The sequence below is a fragment of the Mixophyes fleayi genome, chromosome 2 (genome assembly GCF_038048845.1).
Source record: "Mixophyes fleayi isolate aMixFle1 chromosome 2, aMixFle1.hap1, whole genome shotgun sequence".
Lineage (NCBI taxonomy): Eukaryota > Metazoa > Chordata > Amphibia > Anura > Limnodynastidae > Mixophyes > Mixophyes fleayi.
Genome location: NC_134403.1, coordinates 233,575,371 through 233,595,675, shown reverse-complemented (window position 1 = coordinate 233,595,675; position 20,305 = coordinate 233,575,371). Strand labels below are relative to the sequence as shown.

General features: G+C 42.7%; 1 protein-coding gene across 4 annotated transcripts in view; it reads right to left on the bottom strand.

Annotated features, from left to right (window-relative positions):
* Positions 1–20,305, bottom strand: part of TNNT2 (troponin T2, cardiac type) — a 173,358-nt gene that overhangs the window by 31,315 nt on the left and 121,738 nt on the right. For all 4 annotated transcript variants that reach the window (XM_075195632.1, XM_075195631.1, XM_075195633.1 and 1 more), the window contains one exon: positions 8,767–8,876. In XM_075195632.1, the coding sequence (XP_075051733.1) occupies positions 8,767–8,876 (110 nt within the window). The remainder of the gene's footprint in view (positions 1–8,766; positions 8,877–20,305) is intronic.

Here is a 20,305-nt window from a genome sequence, read left to right as displayed (position 1 = left end):
TTTTTGGGAAATTTAATTTTTTACGAGCAGCAGCAGCTTGAGAAAGTGAAGGAGGACACGTCGTCAAGCCGAGGCCCAGTTCAGCGGCCACCTTGCTGAGCAATAGCTCCTTGCAAAAGTTCACATCTCATTCATTTTGAAGCAAAGACTCAATGTAGGTCTTAAACTTTGGATCAAGCACAGTGGCCAAAACGTACTGATCCGAGTTCAAGATCTTAATAACTCGAGGATCATTGTGAAGCGAATGAAGTACTTGATCAACAAGGCCAACATACTTTGCAGAATTGCTTGATTTCATCTGCTCCTTCAGTTTCTCAAGTTGCTTTTCCAATAGTCTAATTAAAGGAATGACTTGGCTCAAACTAGCAAAATCTGCACTCACTTCACACGTCACAACTTCAAATGGTTTCAGCATCTTGCACAGGACTGAAAGGATTCATCACTGTGCAAGAGTGAAATACATGCCCCCTCCTTTCCCAATGTCATGGCTTATGCAATACGCTTGGATGGCTTTCCGCTGTTCCTCCATCCTACGCAGCATGTACAGGGTGGAATTCCACCTAGCTACCACCTCCTGCTTAAGTTGGTGGCAGGGCAAGTTAAACTGCTCTTGGAGCTGCTGCAATCTCCTACATGCTGTGGCCGAATGCCTGAAATGGCCTGAAATCTTACGGGCCACCGAAAGCATTTCCTGCACCTCACGGTTATTTCGTAGGAAGCTCTGCACCACAAAGTTGATGGTGTGAGCAAAACAGGGAATGTGCTGGAAATCACCCAGCTGTAATGCTCGCATTATATTGTTGGCGTTATCAGAAATGACATATCCTGGGGAGAGTCCAAGTGGTATAAGCCATGTATCAATCACATCTCTTAGTTTGCGTAACAAATTGTCAGCTGTATGCCTGTTAGTGAAGCCGGTGATACAAAGAGTGGCCTGTCTGTGACAAATGTTACGTAGTGGTGTACATGCTGCTGCTGTTCCTACATGCTGCTGAATGACCAACCCAGTGGGCTGTCACAGTCATATAGTCTTTGGTTTGACCACTTCCACTTGTCCACATATCTGTGGTTAAGTGGACAGTGGGCAGAATGGCATTTTTCAGCGCAATCTCTATATTTGTACACACTTTTTGGTATAGTTGTGGAATAGCTTTACGGGAAAAATGGTGTCGCAATGGAATTCTGTAACGCGGACACAAAACCTCAATTAACTGTGAAAAACCAGCTGCGTTTATTGTGTATATTGGACGCAGATCTAACACTAACATGGCAGCCATGGGGTCTGTGAATCGCTTGGCGACTGGGTTACTGCTGTCATATTTGCTTCCCCTAGCAAATGATTGTTTCACAGTTAATTGTTGAAATGTAGGACTGCTCTTTTTCTTGGCCTTCCTCTGGGCTGACAATTCACCCCCAGCAGCAGCAACAGCAGCAGCTGTGGGACTAACGCTTTCATTTAGAGCAATCAATAATAGTGCAGGAGTCATACAGCCATAATAAGTGGGATGCAGGGCTAACTCCAAGCGCTACTGAGGATATTGATGAGGATGGTGTGGTGGGTGTATTTTGTAGCCGTCGGGATGTCGGTGAGCGGAGGATCCTAGCTGATGATGGAGTACTTGTAATTTTTTTGGAAGAACTTTCAGCTTTTCCCAACACTTTGCCATGAACTCTCGTCAAATGGCATAACATAGACGAGGTTCCAAGATGGTTAAGGTCCCTCCCTCGACTGACTGTGGCTTGACATACACTACAAATGGCTGTACAGTTGTTGTCTGGATTGGGGTAGAAATAATTCCACACAAAAGAAGTGGATTTTTTTGTTTTATGGCCTGGCATGACAATGGCCTTTTTCTTGTCACGTGCCAAAACTGCTGCCACTGGTGCAGGACTGACACAAACAACCTCATCCTCATCAACATCCTCATTAGCACCCTCGTCGTCTACACAAATCTCCCCCTCATCCTCTTCTATTTCCAAAGTGGCATCCTCAACATGTGTATCACCGGCTACACTCATGCTGTTCAGGCACACCTCAGCAGAAGTGCTGAAAGGGTCCCTCTTTATGGGCACACTAACAGAATGCTCACAATTAGACATTCCACTGTTGGATGGACTCTCCACAGGGATTGGTGTCATTTGTGAATCAGAGCAAATATTATCCTCTAATGCCTTACTGTTATCTTGCAGCTCGGCTTTGACGCCTAACAGTAGTTGTGCACCACTTGTAGGCTCGGTAACATTTTTTGATCTGCCAGTAATAGACAAAGGTGAAGGCCTCATTCTCTCTTTGCCACTGCGTGTGTAGAATGGCATGTTGGCAATTTTTTTATTATTGGCAGTAAACTTTTCCTCAGTTACACTTATTTTTCGCTTCAACACGGTAAATGTTTTTTTCGTGTGTGTTTTTTTGACTGATTTCAAAAGACTGTGTAGTTAGACATCGCCTTTCCCAGATGACGTACTGGGAACACTACCATCAGGGCTGGTGACAGAACATGGTTGCTGATTCTGCTCATATGTGGACTGCTTTGAATCCATTATGAGCCCAAAGCACTTGTAGTGCTACAAATTGTTTTAGATACTGCTGACAAATTAGACTTTTGACAGCCAGAAAAATAATGCAAAAGAATTTGGGACACCCCAAAAGCACTTGGAGTGCTGTTAGATAAGACTTTCAGCACCAGAAAAATTGTTGTTGTACACTGGGGGATATGGGACACCCCAGAGCACTTGTAGTGCCAAATATTGGAAAAAAAAGACTCCTCTATCCTCCTCTCTTCTCTTTCAATTGTTATCAGAATTGTAATCAGAATTGTTATCAGAATTGTTATCAGAATTGTTATCAGAATTGTTATCAGAATTGTAATCAGAATTCTTATCAGAATTGGATGAAGAATAAGGTATCTTCTCTGTCCCTGCTCTAATCAGCCTGTGACTACACCCTGCTCTGTCCCTCTGTCAAATGGCGATGGATTGCTGTGGAGGCTGGTATTTATGCTTTTCAAGTCTCGCGAGAACCGAGCTCAGAAATATGAATTCGTCACAATGACATTTTGCCTCAATTTCGATTCCGAATGGGCGGGAGAGTACCGAGCCTGCTCGGCTCGGTACTCGGATAGGCAAAGTTCGGGCGGGTTCGGTCCTCGGGGAACCGAGCCCGCCCATCTCTAATAATTATCCACTTGTTCAATATAAGCAATTTTTAGTAGTGAATGGGAAATGAATCATTCAAGCTGTCTAGGTCTCACAAGTTACCTTAAACCAGTTACTCTATTTGTTACATTAGGCAAGAAAAGCGAGTTAGCGAAATGTACGTTGGCGTTTGCCTCGCTATAGGGGGACCTTTTTCAATTATACCATTAGTCTACACTCCCGACAGTTCAGAACACCATATGAGAAAACTATGCAATCCAGCTAAATGTCTTATACAACAAAAGGGGAGATTAGAACTATAATATAGCTAGCAATGAATAAATGGGAATAAAGTGAATGTGTAGATCAAGCAATATAAACGGATATATTGGGATCACCAAACAGAATCAGTTAGATTCAACTTAAGGGAAATTAGCCATCCAGTAATATATGAGAGGTCTGGGATCAATTACAAAGGCAGAATTATAAAATCAATCACAGTATTATAATAGGAAATAACTTCACTCCATGAACCAATTGAAGTAGCAGTATTATTCTGCTGTACAATGATAAAGATATAATTGTTACAGGATTCATTGGTAGAATGAGATTATATATAAAAGGATAATTGAATGTACATATATTTCCCATCTTTAGATCCTGGCAAGGATAACAAATAGGGGTTATCCCCAAAGGTGACAAATATAGTACCTGGTTTAAGGTAACTTGTGACACCTAGACAGCTTGAACGATTAATTTCCCATTCACTACTAAAATTTGCTTATATTGAACAAGTGGATAATAATTAAAATATAACCAGAAACAAATAGGTTTATTGTCAACTTTATTAAACCCTGATAATTATAGCGAGGGATAGCAAGATCACATTGCTATCTTAATTTCACCATTACACTTACTCACATTTAGTTGTTTTTAGTTATTTCGCTAACCAGTAGAGTTGTAGAAAGGGATTGGGACTGTGTTGATGATTTAATAAAAATATAATACAGATTGTAAGCATTTTAATTTAATTGGAATCACAGTGTGCCCCAATTAAGCACATTGTCTCTCCTTTCTCATTGTGTATGCCAAAATTGGATTATGTAACAGGACAATGATCTTAACCATACTAGAAAATCTACAACTGAATGACTATGTCAAAATCCAGACCAAAACTCAATTTAGAAGCTGTGGTAGAACCTTAAGAGCCTTGTGTATAGATATCTTGAACCCAATTGACTAAGATAGTGTTGTGAGTAGGGATTAGCTAGATTCTTTCAGTATGATGAAGAAACTGATAACTGCATACAGAAAATGTTTTTTCCAGTTATTGCTGCCACACAACTGAATCATATTGTGTGCTTACTTTTCCATACATGGTTTCTTCATGGTGACATTTTTATTGAATAGATAATGACAAAGTAAAGTCTGTTATGTATTATTTGTTGCATGACATTTAATTTATCAAAGGACTAGATGTTAAATAAATTGTTAATAAATACAGATCTGAAGGAGAGTGTTGTTTTTCTCATGACTGTCCAATTTGGGTCACTTCTCTTGAGACCTATAAACAAAGGGACAGCCATTGCTGTATGTTCTGCAGTGGTGGAACTCAAAGAGTTCACTGATCTACTGCAATTAGTCTTCTCTCCCTCAAGAGTCTCTTCCCTCCCCTCGTCTCCATCACTGTTGGCAATACCAAAATCTCCTCTCTTCTACAAGTTCAATGTCTGGGTGTTACCCTTTACTCCTCCCTCTCCTTCACCCCCATATCCAATCCCTCACCCAATCCTGAAACTTCCATCTCTGCAACATAGCTCGTTTCAGACACTTCCTCTCCAATGACGCCACCAAAGCTTTCATTCATTCTCTAATCATTTTCCTCCTTGATTACTGCAAACTCCTTCTTATTGGCTTCCCTACACCCATCTCACTTTTCTTCAGTTTATACTCAATGCTGCAGTGAGACTAATCTTCCTCTCTCACTGGTCTACGTCTACCTTTGATCTACCTCTGCACTGGTCTACCTCTGCCTCCCCTCTCTGTCAAGTCTTACACTCGCTCCCTTTCCTCTACAGAATCCTCATCAAACTCCTCACCCTCCCCTACAAAGCCCAAACTCACCTCTATTCATACATTCTCTTGCGCTATACCATCAGCCAACAGCCACCACCTCCCCTCTGGTAATCATGATTCACTCCCATGCTGCACTCCTTCTCTGGAATGATCTTCCTTGTTCTATCAGGCAATCCCCTAACCTGTAAAAGTTCAAACGGTCCTTTAAAATTCACCTGTTCAGGTAAGCCTAACATTCCACTGTCTAACCTTTCCCCTGCTCTCCTTGTCCAGCCTCTTCTCTCACCCTCATTTATCCTCCGCTCCTCATGCCACCCACTCTTGTTTATATCCCATCAGTCAGATTTCTAGTTCCTTTACACTGACTCACCACTATATGTCTCTTGTTTGCCCCCTTTAGATTGTAAGCTCTCATGAGCAGGGCCCTCTTACCTCATGTCCTCCTCCTCTTGTTACCTTTGCCTTCGCCATGCAAACATAATTTTGCACCTCCTGCCTTAGTCTCCACATCTCCCTTACCTTCACATCTCAAGCATTGACATTGATTATGTAAGTTGCACCCACACTTCTGGGCACAAGTTCAACTTGCTGTAGTTCATTTCCCCATCTCTCCTCCTTCCCATTTCTAAGTGTGCCTGTTCAAAGCTGTTTTGAGATTTTAACTTCAGTATGTTTATTATATTGTCCTATGTTCTGTTTTGTTCTATGCTCTCTGCACGGCGCTGGAGACCGTTTTTGGTGCCATATAAACCAAAGGATAATAATAAGATTAACTTAACAGACTGTTTGGCAGCAATGGGCCACTGCACTTTGTTAATAAATAATCTTATTGTTTATCTATTGCAGTGATAGGCAATATGAAGTGAAGGGAGGTCACAGCCTTTAAAGGGTCATACAGAGGAAGAAGGGAGAGCATCTTTCCTCCAGGAATGCCAGATGATCTATCTGCACTGTGCACAGGAGGCCATAGAAGTCAGCTTCCCCCTTTCTTGAAAGATCAGGAGCTGCCAGCTGGGGTGGGTGGGTACTGTTTTGACTGCCTTTGTTTGTATCTGGCAGCAGTACCTATAATCCATCAGAGGTGCTGCTGTCCTCTGCAACATGCCTGAAGGAGTTAATCTCGTTGTCTAATGCTAATTAGAACTGCACCTGTTGCACTGCTTTAAATACCTGCCTCAGCTGTGCTCTGAGCAGTTCATCCATTTGTTCCTGGCTGCTGCTACCCTGCTCCTGTGCTATTTGATATATACCTGCTGGACTGAACTTCTGTGTATGACCCCTGCCTGTACCTTGGACCTTGCCTGCTTGCCTGAGACCCCGAATCATTTGCCTGTACCTTGGACCACGCTATTTTGCCTGTTGCCCTGACCTTTTGGACAGACTTCTGGACCTTGCTAATTTGCTTGATCTCTGCCTGGCTATTTGGATTTGTTTGTCTGATCACTGCTTTATCCCTGGACTCTGTCTGCTTTCCTGGACAGCCTTGTGCCTTCTGGACTGGGGTAAAACTTATTATACTTGTTCCAGCCATTTTACTATACAGTCTCTTTTGGAACCTGTTATCAGTGGATTTGAGTTATCTTTGTTAATATATTTACCTGAATAAAGACACTTTGCCTTACACTACTGTTGCTCTTCGTGAATGCACTGGGATTCATAACATGATGAACTGCATACAATCTGGGCCTGCTGATTGCACGGCCTCTGCCTTAGTCCTGGAATTCCTAGTGTTTTTGCATTGAACTCTGTGTTTGGCTATTAGACATGTCAGTAAATCCACAATTACAAATGCTGCAAATGGACATTGTTCAGCTCCGTTACCAAATCATACAGGTTTCCACTTTACTCCAAGAACTGCTTAAAACCCTTCCTGCTGCTGTGTTAAGTAGTTTCAACACTAATTCTGATTTTAAAGCAACAAACTCCTCTAATGAAAGCATGCAGACCGCAGAGAATCCTCCAAGAACTTTTTCTGACATTGCAACTTTTACTATTTATTTAGAATGAATAGAGATCGCATTTGGTTGCTACAATAGCTAAGAGGATATTTGTTTCTATTTTGCAATGTAGAACCACATATATATATATATATTTTTACTAGAACCATCCTGATCCTGGTTATTATAGTTGCAAAAATGTATAAGCTCAGACAAGCAAGTGCACAAGTTTGATTTAAAAGTAATTGTATGTGGGAATGCTGTAGGTATTTGTTAAATGATTTTATAATAAATATGAATAGTGATTATAATATGACTAGTAGAAATATACAATAATGCTGATTTTGCTATTTAAGCAGGATCAGGATTGGGTTAACCTGTACTTACTGAAGTTAACTAACTTGTTCATTAACTGGAGAGGAGTCTAGTATTGCAGTAGAAACGATAGTAAATAATAAAACCTGCCATCTTTACAGTGGCGCCCATTACAGAACACTGTAAATGCACATCAGTAATTAATTAATTGAATCACATTGATATACAATTGTAGTATGACGCAATTGGATGTCAGCAAGTTTTTTATTTTTCGTTGAAAAACCAATGGCATTGATGTTTAGTAATAGTGGTCACTGTAGTTTATAGTGTGATAAATTGGTGATGCAAAGCGTTGTCCTATAGAAAGAGGATACCTCTTTCTTATCAATGCAAACACATTGATAAAAGAAGCAGTTGACAAGGTGCTTAACATTAGAAGCATGTACATTATTTCTAGTAAATCATTAATATAGTATAGCTCATCCATTTTTTTTTATCTAAAACAAAACATTTTTTGTACACCTGTATTGTTTTATACTTTACATCTCAAATATTCAAGATATACAAAAGGAGCATAATAGTAATGTCAATGTATGTAGTGAAATAAAAACAGCCCAAACCCCTTTCACTCAAGGCATAAAGAACACAAACATACTGGTCCTGATTCATTAAGGAAAGTAAGGCAAGAAAAGGAGTTTTCTCCTGAACAAAATCATGTTACAATGCAATTGGTGCAAATTAGTTTATTATTTTTCACATAAGGAAAATACTGGTTGCTTTTTTCACATAGGACAAATATCTGATAGCTTTATTTTTACACTGTAATTTAAATTTGATCTAGGACATGCTCTACCCCCTACTATAAATCTGTCCCTACATTTCAAATTTACTTCCCCCTCCAATACAACATGTCTTTGTCAAGGTGCAAAGTTACTCCTTTTTTTTGCTTTATTTTCCTTAATGAAAGAGGCCCGTTAAGAAGAATATCTTAATAGACAAATAGGGAAATACATAATTAAGAGCACTGTATAAAATGAAGGCAGACTGGACTTTTAGGTGATGTTTCTACTTTTTACGAAATGCTCATTCTTATTTTCTGTGCAAGTGCATATTATCATATTAAGTATCTGCACAGGTTGACAAAAAAAAGGTGTAATGGGGACATAAACCTGTGTATACAACAGACATACATGCACATTTGTTTAAAAAAGAATGAGTAGCCCCTCCACATTTTTTCTGGTTTGTAAATTATGTTGATGTTGTAACTGATCAAGTCACTCACAAATATTACTCTGTAGCATACCTCAGCTTTTCTTCATTCAGATTTTCGATATTAAGAGGCTTTCTTCTCTCTGCTAAAATCATTTTTTTCTTCTCTCGTTCTGTCTGTTTCTTCCCTCCTTTCCTTTCTGTCTAAAAGTACAAAAAACATACAACTAAAACACAATTTTTATAGAGGCCTAGAAATGCATTATTTCAGAAAACTTCAAGTTTTTACAAACATCATTCTTTTTCAGTTTTAAAAACATTTTGCTGGGGCTAAATGTTTTCCAAATTTGTTGAGAAAAGTGCCAATCAAAATGCAGGAATTTATTGCATGACCTCATTTAAATAAGCCCTCCTTCCCAAGCGCATAAATTCCATTCAAGTGTACAGTAGTGAAAGGAAAGCGTCATGCTTTATCTTTATCTCCTGCTATATATGTTTAGCCCTAAAGACAAATGACAACCAAAAAACTACTAAAGTTAGACAACCTTAGATGCAATGGCAAGGTGAATGCAAGGAAACAAAAGACTTGGGGCTATATTTACTAAACAGCAGGATTGAAAAGTAGCGATGTTGTCTATAGCAACCAATCAATCCTGCGATTTTCTCGGAGCGTTGAAATTTGCCGATGTATTAAACTGAGATTTGATGTAAAACTTGACAGAGATGTGTTTCTGTCAAAATTGCCATTTCAAAAATCGCTAGAGATCGATGCACCGATTGTTTGCCACTCTAGCTATACAAGTCTCTAAATCTATGAAGCTACGTTTAAGCAAACTCTCCCAAGTTTGCTGTAAAAATCACTTGATACAACACACTGCATTCATGCTTGAAGTAAATCTTCTGATCTTCAGGTCACGGTGACCCCCATATTTGTATATCCAAATGTCCATGCTTGAACTAAATCTTCTGCTCTTCGGGACAGGATGACCTCTATTTTGTATATCAATACCAGAACATGCTTTTTAAAAAAATAAACAAACCACAGGAACTTTGCTTGTACACTGTACAATTGACCACTCATGGCTGCCATATTGGATGTGCACACACGTGCATGCCAAACTTCTTTAGTTGCGGCCCCATAACCACTTACACCTCCTCCCCACCCCATGGTCTTGACTCTCTGTTTAAAAACAATCTGTATCTCTGAATCACATCTCTGGCCTATAGGGTTATTATTTATCTGGCTCACTTGTCTTCTCAATTCATATCCCTTGACTACCTGTTTCAGGAATTGTACATCTCTTGAGCTCCTTTGGAGAATTTGCTTCCTTGTGTTGGGAACTCTACGAACACTCCAGTGTCCATTTCTTGGCTCCTTAAAACATTTGTTTGCACTGTTTCAGTGATTCCGGTTAGCATGTATTATAAGTACTCACTTCCAGGCACTCAGGCAGGATTTTTCTCCAGCCTTTTTGTGCTTATGCCAAGGGTCTCAATCAATTAGTCAGTAAGTTATGCACTCTCGCCTCGAAATTACATCGTTATATCTGGCAAAATCTGACCAGATCAAAGTTGAATACCCTCCCTATGAAATGTCCTCATGGCTTGATGACTTGATCTCCTTTTAAGACAAAATTGACATATGGTTTCAGGCACATTCTCATAAAAAAGGAGCAGACTCACTGAGTAGCAAATAAGCTTGCATCATGCTTCTAATCTCAACCCAAGTCCCTAGAAGAGCCTATGCAACTGTCGTGTTCACAATTATCTACTGAAGAACATAAGAGAAGATTCAAGAGTAATTTGTGCCTATATTTCACAGAATCAAATCTTATTGCAGATTGTCTTATTGCTATCTTCTTGCAGATTGTCCCAATCATCTGGGAATCTTAATCTAAGTTATGTCTGTCTCCTACATTTTCCGTACCAAGTAATGGTCTTTATATTTTGATGACCATCAAGTATCCTTCTGGTTCCATCTATTTACTCAGCGGGAAACTTAATTGCTCGTGACTAGGTTTCCAAGTTGGCGCTCCCTATACTTCCAGTAAAATCTCTGATTTATGTAACTGCGATCAATGATAATAGACTTAATGAAGCTACCATCTGTTTCCGTAGTGTTCTATTGATCTTTCTTTATGGCAGCTTTGCATAGGAAAATCTTTTTATTTCTTATTATCTTACAGGCCTCTTGTACAGTTATTTTGGGTTTACCCTGGCTTAAGCTTCATTCATCCACATTGGATGGGCGGTTATTACAAATTCTTATGTGGGTTTTGATTGTCGAGACACTTTTAAAAGGAGTTTAAACTCTTAGGAATTCCCCACAAAGTCGATCTCTGAGTCTCCTGCCATCCCTCCTCAATATTTTGCATTTCAAGATGTTTTTAGTAAAGAATACAATACTCAGAAGAACTTCCTCCTCAAAGGGAGCGGGGTTGTCCTATCAATTTACTCCATGCACAATGCAGTCAAGTTTTCCCTTACGGACCATGAGACTCAAGCTAGGGTTGATTATACGCAAAAAAACTCTTGAGAGGACAGCAGTCTCAATGTATGCTCTCTCCCATTCTATTGCAAATTCGGATCCTGATAATCCTTTTAAGAATCAGCCTATTTTAAATTCTCAAAACTTTTAGGCATCTCTGACCCCTTCCTCTCTAAAGCGTTTGTGTTTTCTAATTTGTGGAGAAACTTTTGTTTGGGTTCATACCTCTCACTTTTCTGGCAATGCAGGAATTAAGAAAACATTAGAGCTCATCTCATGGAAGTATTGGTGGTCTACATTTCATCAGGATGTTAAGGATTTAATTGCTGCTTGCTTGATATGTGCACAACAAAAGACTGTTTGGCAAACACCTTACATCCACTACTTCCCTTATCTCCTTCTGATAGTTCCTGGTTCCAGATCATCATGGACTTTGTCGAAGTCAGTAAATTGGATAAAGTCATTTCAATTAAAGTCTAGCAAACTTGGTTGTCTTTGTTTGAAAAGATGCGTACGGTACGCATCGACGCACAAGGGCACGCTACGGCGAGAAAGGGCGTGCGCATCCACTACACGTGGCAGCAACAGTAATTGGTCTTTTACCATACATTCGCACAAACACGCATACTTATAAAATAGTACACATTAATGGTAGTTGCAACACATAGTCAGTTATGTCGAAATATAGTAGTATTTATATGTTATATCAGAGTTACATGCATATTAGTGAAATACACGGAACGGGTTAAAGGAATAACATCATGAGTGGTATCATAATGAACCTTGTTACATATCCTACTGTTTGGTTCACTCTGCGAGGGAATCGCAGAGTGCATACGCAAGTTATGAATGATAGGGAATTATGAACTACTTAAGACAAAGGAATCCTGGCGGGAAGAGCAGAGCATACCCCCTGCAGAGATGACCCCCTCCTTTGGATTCCTTAGGATGAACCAGCCAATGATTGACGACCCCTTGAACATTCCTGAGACCCAGACCAATAGATGCAAGCCATACCATCTTCATTGTATCACTGTATTTGATTGTGTATATAAGCAGCAGCTTGTGATCCAGAGTGCAGACTTCTTGTCCCCAGACTTCAGGATTGAATGACTGCACTGGATCCAGAGCGCCTGCGATAAGTAACGGCTGTATGTACTATTACTTCGCTTGAGCATATTTTTTCCACTTATTGCGAATAAATCTTTGTGCTTTGGAAACACAAATCGAGGTTCGACAATCGTTATTGGTTAGCGACGATACGCACATAACAACTTCATCACAGACGTCCCTATCAGGCAGGGCTGCAACACCATCTGGGTGGTGGTTGATCTGTTCTCTAAGGCTGCCCATTTTATTACATTGTCTGTTTTTCTGGTTGCATGGCTCTCTGTGGTAGATTATTTCCGAATAGGTGTACAAATTGTCTCAAAGTTCTGGACTCCTTGTGTAAGTGTCAAGAAATTCAATTACATTTTTCTTCAGCTTATCATCCTCAAGGCAATGGGCAAGGTGAAAGAGTTAATCAGGATTAGCAGTACTAATTTGTTTTACTGCTTATCAAGACAACCACATGGACTTCTTAATTTGGGCTGAATTTGCCCACAATGATCGTTATCACAAAGCATCATCTTTTTCTCCATTCTTCATCATGAGTGTCATCATATTCTACCAGACTTAAAACTTTCACCTTCTGAAGTTACAGCAGTAGATTCCATTTCACAAATTTTCAGTGATTTGGTCTTCAGTCAAAGAAAATCTTTCAAGGGTCCTCTTCTCATTACAATTTTTTGCAAATAAATGGTGGCATTTGGTACCCTTTTACATCCCGGGGATAAAGTATGGTTTTCTACCTTAACATGAAATATGGTCCACAATACATTGGATTAATCAAAGTGTTACCAGTCATTATCCCTGTGGCTTTCAAATTGAAATTACCAACTATGTTACGGACTCCCAAAGTTTTCCATATCCCTTTGGGGCCACTTATTATCAAACATTTTTCCTTTTAACTAGCAATCATAGGTCATGTAAGCCTGTTAGGCTGTGTTAGCAAGTGAGGATTTCTTCTAAGTGAGGATTTTTTACAAGTGTATTAACATTTAGATAGTTTAGTTAGAGTTACACAAGAGTTGAACAAGAGGGGAACAAAGGGAAAATATTCTATCTGGAAACCCTACTACATGTCAACATCATTCAACAATCTGTGAGCTCTGAAATCCACCACCACCTGCATTGTGCACTTCCTGCACACACCCTGTTGATCTGCATTTCAACCTTATTTCTTGCATCTGCTCTTTGATTATTACTTGTTGGTTTCACTTATGCTGTTGCTTGTATTCCTACCTTCAAAACACACTTGTTGCTCCACTTACCCAGATTTTCTAAGTGGCGCCCCTGCTCTCCCTTGCACACTGTTCATACACAGCTACCTCAGTGCACCTTCCACTGTGGCTAATGTTTTAGAATCCCATTCCCATTTCCTTGTTGATTCTTTTACATCTTTTCTTCCTCATCACTTTCCTACTACTTCTACAGTCTCTCACTTTACTCACTTGTCCTGTTCTCTTTCCTCACCTCACTTGTAACCTGTCTCAGTCCTTACCTTCTGCCATACTTTGATTTGTCTTTTCCAATATTTCTCTCCTATTTCATGACTCTGCAAGGTCTCAATTATTACATCACCTGTACCTTATTACTTTCCATTTAACACTTCCACCCATTCCCCCTCATGGCTCCCCACATCACTACTCCATACTACAGACCCAAGCCTATTCCCTCTATCCCCTGTTGCTCCCCCCCTACACCACATATCACCCTGTCTTCCCCGAATATCCAATCCCACCAACCTTGTTCCCATCACTCCTCTTACTCACCTTCCCCTGTCCTGTGCACTCTGGAATGCAAGATCTGTGTGCAGCAAACTCACTTCCATGACCTCTTCCACTCCCATTTCTTTGGTCTCCTGTCCCTTACAAAAACTTGGATCTCCCCCTCTGATACAACTTCCCCAGCTGCATTATCCCACGGGGGGGCTCTCTCCTTCTCCCACAGTCCCCATCCTGGGGACCGCCAAGGAGTGGTGTAGGTGTCCATCTCCTCCTTTGAAGTTCACTCCATTCGCCTCTTCTCCCCTCTCAACCTTCATGCTGCGGTCATCTATCATTCCCCTGGCCCATCCTCTCAATTTCTTGATAACTTTGCCACCTGGATTTCCCATGTCCACTCTCCTGATCTTCCCACTATTATTATTGGGGATTTAAACATCCCTACCGACTCTCCTATTACTACTGCTGCCTCTAAATTCCTCACTCTCACGTCCTCCCATGGCCTCTCCCAATGGACAATTTCTGCCACCCATCATGATGGTCACTGCCTGGACCTAATGTTCTTCTATCTCTGTGACATCTCCAACTTCTCCAATTCTGTCTTCCCCCTCTCTGACCACAATCTCCTTTCCTTTACCCTCTCTTTACCCCTTGCCCCACCTCTCCCACCCATAGTTTGCTCGTACGCTGCGTCCCATTAACAGCATTGACCCCATCATCTTTGCGTCCTCTCTCGAACCCTTACTTGCTCCTTTTTCTTCCCAATCATGTCCCAATGCTACTGTCTCTCTTTACAAAACCACACTCTGTTGCCCTTGATATTGCAGCCCCTGCCACCTCCCTTCATCCACGCCAATCTAAACCCCAACTCTGGTCTAAGATCTTCATGAAACAGCACTCTCCTGGTTTGCCTCCTGCCCCTCTGGACGTTCTTTTAGTGTGTCTGCTTCTGGCTCTCCCCCCCCACCCCTCTTCCCCTTTCTATTGGAGTCCCACAAGGCTCTGTCCTTGGCCCCCTGCTCTTCTCTCTCTACACCACCTCTCTTGGTAAACTCATTCAATCATTTGGCCTACAATACCACCTCTATGCAGATTACACGCAAATCTATCTTTCCTCCCCTGACCTCTCTCCTGCTGTCCTAACCCATGTAGCTGTAACTACATGGATGACACAGGGCTTCCTGAAACTCAACATCTCTAAATCCGAGCTCATCATCTTTCCTCCTGCCAATGTTGCTATCCCTCCCAAAATCTCCCTCTTGGTTGACAACATCACTCTTTCTCCTGTCACCCAAGCCCGCTGCCTTGGAGTCACCCTTAATTCAGCCCTCAGCTTTACCCCTCATATCTAGTCCCTCACCAAATCCTGCCACTTCTGCCTCCGTAACATTACTAAAATCCGTCCCTTCCTGTCTGAGGAAGCAACCAAAATTCTGGTCCATTCACTCATCACTCGTCTCGACTATTGCAACCTCCATCTCACTGGTCTTCCTCACTCTCGCAATTCTGACTTTCAATCCATACAGAATGCTGCGGCTAGGCGCATCTTCCTCTCCCACCGTACCTCTTCCGCTTCTCCTCTGCAGAAATCCCTTTATTGGCTCCCTTTCCATTTCAGAATTCAGTTCAATCTCCTTATCATCACTTACAAAGCCCTTACCAACACTTCTCTCCCTTACATCTCTGACTTTGTCTTGAGGTACATACCTACCCGTCCACTATGCTTCGCCTCTGACCTCTGCCTAAATTCACCCCTCATTACCTCCTCCCATGCTCGCCTCCAAGACTTCTGCCGCGCTGCCCCTAATCTTTGCAAGTCCCTACCCCGTCTGACTTGACTCTCACCCAACCTTCAGTCCTTGAAATACTCACTCAAACTCACCTTTTCAAGCCTGCCTATCCTACCACCTCCTAACCAATATCTTCTTCCTCATCTCCCATCTAAATTTTTTCTCCCAGTTGGTCCTACTGTCTCTCACCACCCCTCCCTTTAGAATGTAAGACCTCGTGGGCAGGGTCCTCTCTACCTATTGTCCCACATCTGTCTCCTGTCCCTCGTACGTTCTGTCACGTCTTTTGCTGCACTCTGAGAGTCCCCATAGCATTACTCACACTCATCTATGCTGCTGACATGTATTACCTCATCTATTTGTTACTTGCTTCTGTATCCAGCGCTACGGAATCTGTGGCGCCTTATAAATAAATAAATTATAATAATAATAATAATAATCTATTGCTGGATCTCCCACAGCTGTTGGTGCACACGAGTCTGATGAATTTAAGATTAAGAAATTGTAGATTTCCGTACTTCTAATGGAAAGCTTCAATATCTTGTTAATTGGATAAAATTGGAAGATATTTTTGTTCCTCACTGTTTACAGGAATTTCACTGCAAATTTCTTCATAAACTTTTCATGAGGTGTCCAGAGTCCACCGCTAAAGTATGGGGTACTGTCATGGCCTGACTTACAGAGGCATCTCAGAGAGCCTGGTGCACTTCTGCAAGTCCTCTTCACAGAGTTGCTGGTTCCTCCCGATCACTATATTGAAACTTCTAGAACTATGGTCACATGAATGCTCCCGCCTCCTCCCACCCAGTTGTTGTCTTGGCTCTCTATTTAAATACTTTTGTGCACCTCTCAGGTGCCAGAATGTATATCTCTGATAGCTATATCTGGGCTATAGTGTTATTATTTATCTGATTCACTCCTTATTCCGTATCCCCTGTTTGAGGAATTAATTGTACATCTCCAGGGCTCCTTCAGAGAATCTGCTTCCTTGTGTAAGGAATTTAGAGACATCCATTTCTTGGCTCCTAAAAACATCTCCTTCCTGTGGTGCCGTAGTTTCAGTTAAAATTTATTATCAGTATTTGCTTCCCTGCACTGGTAACAGAGGAGTAAAATTCATGGGTCCTTCACAATCAGAGCTTTCAAGATAGAGTCAAGAAGGCTATGAACCATATCCCAAAAAGGTGCAACTACCAGGCAGGACCAGGGTGGGCCTTTTTTGAGTAGCTTAAGCCAAGTTTGAATAACACCAACCTGTACATTTGGCAGTTTCAGTAGAGCATATCTGTCATGATTCCAACGAGTAACAGGTGGATCCTGGTAGTTCAGCCGGGATTGGTGTGACTTCAGCTAGAGGAGCGGAGTCTAAGAAGTGAAAGGTGTTCGCCAGTGATTCCCACAAGGGAATATGGACTTCGCAGCTTCCACTTGCAGGTCGCGGCTCCCTAGGGAAGTTCCCAACGAACCACAAGAGAATGAACGTAGTATTGGGTAGGTAGTAACCCACGGGAGGTATAGAAGGTGTAGAGCCACTTAAGATCTGTGACTGTTGCTACTGACAACTGGAGTTAGAGATGCATTGTGAAATACCACTAGGGAGTGATACTAAGGATGGTCTGCAGTGTTGCCACTAGGAAATGGTTTGTAGGGATGGTCTGCAGCGTTGCCACTTGTAAGTGGTTAGAGGGAATATTCTGCAGCGTCGTCACTTGGAAGTGGTTTAAGACGCAATGTTCTGCAGCATTGCCACTTGGAAGTGGTTAGAGGAAATGTTCTGCAGCGTTGCCACTTGGAAGTGGTTAGAGAGAATATTCTGCAGCGTCGTCACTTGAGAGTGATTAGCAGAGATGATCTGCAGCATTGCCACTTGGAAGTGGTTAGAGCAGTGGTTCCCAAACTTTTGCAGTTCGCGGCACCCTTAGAGTCTCCAAATTTTTTCAAGGCACCCCTCCAAAATAATTATTGAGCAGTCCTGTTTTAGAAGTAGTTGGGTCAAAAAATTGTAATAAGTATTTAGGTCAGGACAGAAATACTTATTTAGTTGTATTCAAAAATGCCCCCCTCTGAATCCAGACACTCTGCCCTCAGGCACTCTGCCCCCTCTGCATCCAGACACACTGCCCTCTCTCACACTGCCCCCTCTGCCCTCTGTCACGCTGTCCCCCCTCCTCTGCTCTGTCATGCTGTCCCCCCTCCTCTGCCCTCTCTAACAATGTCCCCCTCCTCTGCCCTCTCACATGCTGTCCCCTCCTCTGCCCTCTCCCACGCTGTCCCCCTCCACTGCCCCTCTCATGATGTGTCCCCCTCCTCTGCCCCGCTGTGCCCCTCCTCTGCCCCACTGTGCCCCTCCTCTGCCCCACTGTGCCCCTTCTCTGCCCCGCTGTCCCCATCCTCTGCTCTCTGTCCCCATCTTCTGCTCTCTGTCCCCATCCTCTGCCCCTCTGCCCCCCTCCTCTGCCCTGCTGTCACCATCCTCTGCTCTCTGTCCCCCTCCTCTGCCCCGCTGTCACCATCCTCTGCTCTCCTCCTCTGTCCCGCTGTCACCATCCTCTGTCCCCCTCCTCTGTCCCACTGTGCCCCTCCTCTGCTCTCTGTCCCCCTTCTCTGCCCCGCTGTCCCCATCCTCTGCTCTCTGTCCCCATCCTCTGCTCTCTGTCCCCATCCTCTGCCCCTCTGTCCCCCTCCTCTGCTCTCTGTCCCCCTCCTCTGCCCTGCTGTTACCATCCTCTGCTCTCTGTCCCCCTCCTCTGCCCCGCTGTCACCATCCTCTGCTCTCCTCCTCTGTCCCGCTGTCACCATCCTCTGTCCCCCTCCTCTGTCCCGCTGTCACCATCCTGTCCCCCTCCTCTGTCCCACTGTCACCATCCTCTGCTCTCCTCCTCTGTCCCGCTGTCACTATCCTCTGTCACCAACCTCTGTCCCACTGTCACCATCCTCTGCTCTCCTCCTCTGTCCCGCTGTCACCATCCTCTGTCCCCCTCTCACCATCCTCTGTCCCCCTCCTCTGTCCCGCTGTCACCATCCTCTGTCCCCCTCCTCTGCCACGATCCCTCTCACTCTGCCCCGCGCCAGACGCCAGCCATAAAAAAAAACAAAAAACAGAAACTTACCAATCCGTCGGGCGCCAGGACCCAGCAGACTCCTCTCTCCTGCAGCAGCTTGTTACTGACGTCGATATTCAGTGACAGCTGCAGGAGAGAGGAGGCTGCTGGGTCCCGGCGCCCGACGGATTGGTAAGTTTCTGTGTTTTGTTTTGTTTTTATGTCTGGCCCGCAGCACCCCAGTGACAGTGCCGCGGTACCCCTGGGAGCCGCGGCGCACAGTTTGGGAACCGCCGGGTTAGAGGAAATCTTCTGCAGCGTCGTCATTTGAGAGCGATTAGCCGAGATGATCTGCAGCGTTGAAGCCCGGAGGAGCAGAAACAATGGGATGAGATAGCACAGAAGCTGCTTCCAGAACAGTAGTCAGGAATTGACTGAAAGAACCAGCCCAAAGTCTAGGTTAAAAGGCAAGATATAGGGCTAATTCAATTAGGCAACCAATAGGGGGCAGCAGAAGGAAAGAAAAAGATTGGAAGTTCTGCGCATGCGCAGAACTGCTGACAGCCGGGGAGAGAGACACAGTGCTGGAAGGACTCAGAACTGCAGCTGCGAGAGATCAGGTAAGACAGGCTTGGCGAGGACGGAGCGGAAGAGCAGAGGGTGCGCACGCCGGCTCCCGGGGAGACACAGCGGGAGCCCGGCGTGTGACAATATCCTTTTATCAGTTTTGAGCCCCTTACCCCTCTTAGAAATCTGTGTACATGTTTGGTCTATTGGTATGTTTCGCTTTTCCAATAAGTCCTCAGTTAGCTCCTGGACTCTAGCGTTGCGACCTTAACCTATTGGAACCTGGTCCCTTTTAAACTGCATACATTTTCCCTTTGTATCGCCCATCTATTGGAGGTTCCAATGGGCATGAGTAACTCTACTACACATATTTTGGCAATAACAGTATTAAAACCATTTTTGACAGAACGTTATCTTAATCTGGTACATAATAACTCTGGAACTGAATTACAAGTGCTTTCCATTGATTTACCTAGTGAATACTGCAAGAACCTTGATCACTACATTCTAGAAGTACAATAATCCTAGATCAAAAAATTGGATAGATGGACAATGACATGTCAAATGGATGGCAATCACTGTTCACCACTACATGATTCATATGGCAAGGTTTAGCAATTCAATTACTTATAAGGTCCTGACATGATTAATTCCTTTTAAAAGATATTACAGCACCATACAATAAGAGATCCTTCATCTATCTCTATTCTTTTGGATATTGGTACTTCTCAGTGCAAGGCCTGGCAAAAGACAAAACTAATTAGCTTCTGTAAAGTGCACAAATCACCATCATGTAGGCTGTTATGAATGTGATCATTCACCTTTTTATAGAGTGATGTAGTGGGATACACCACATGAGTACTCTGTTCTGCCCCTTCCTTACTTTTTCTTGGTACACCACCTCTTACTTGTTTGTTAT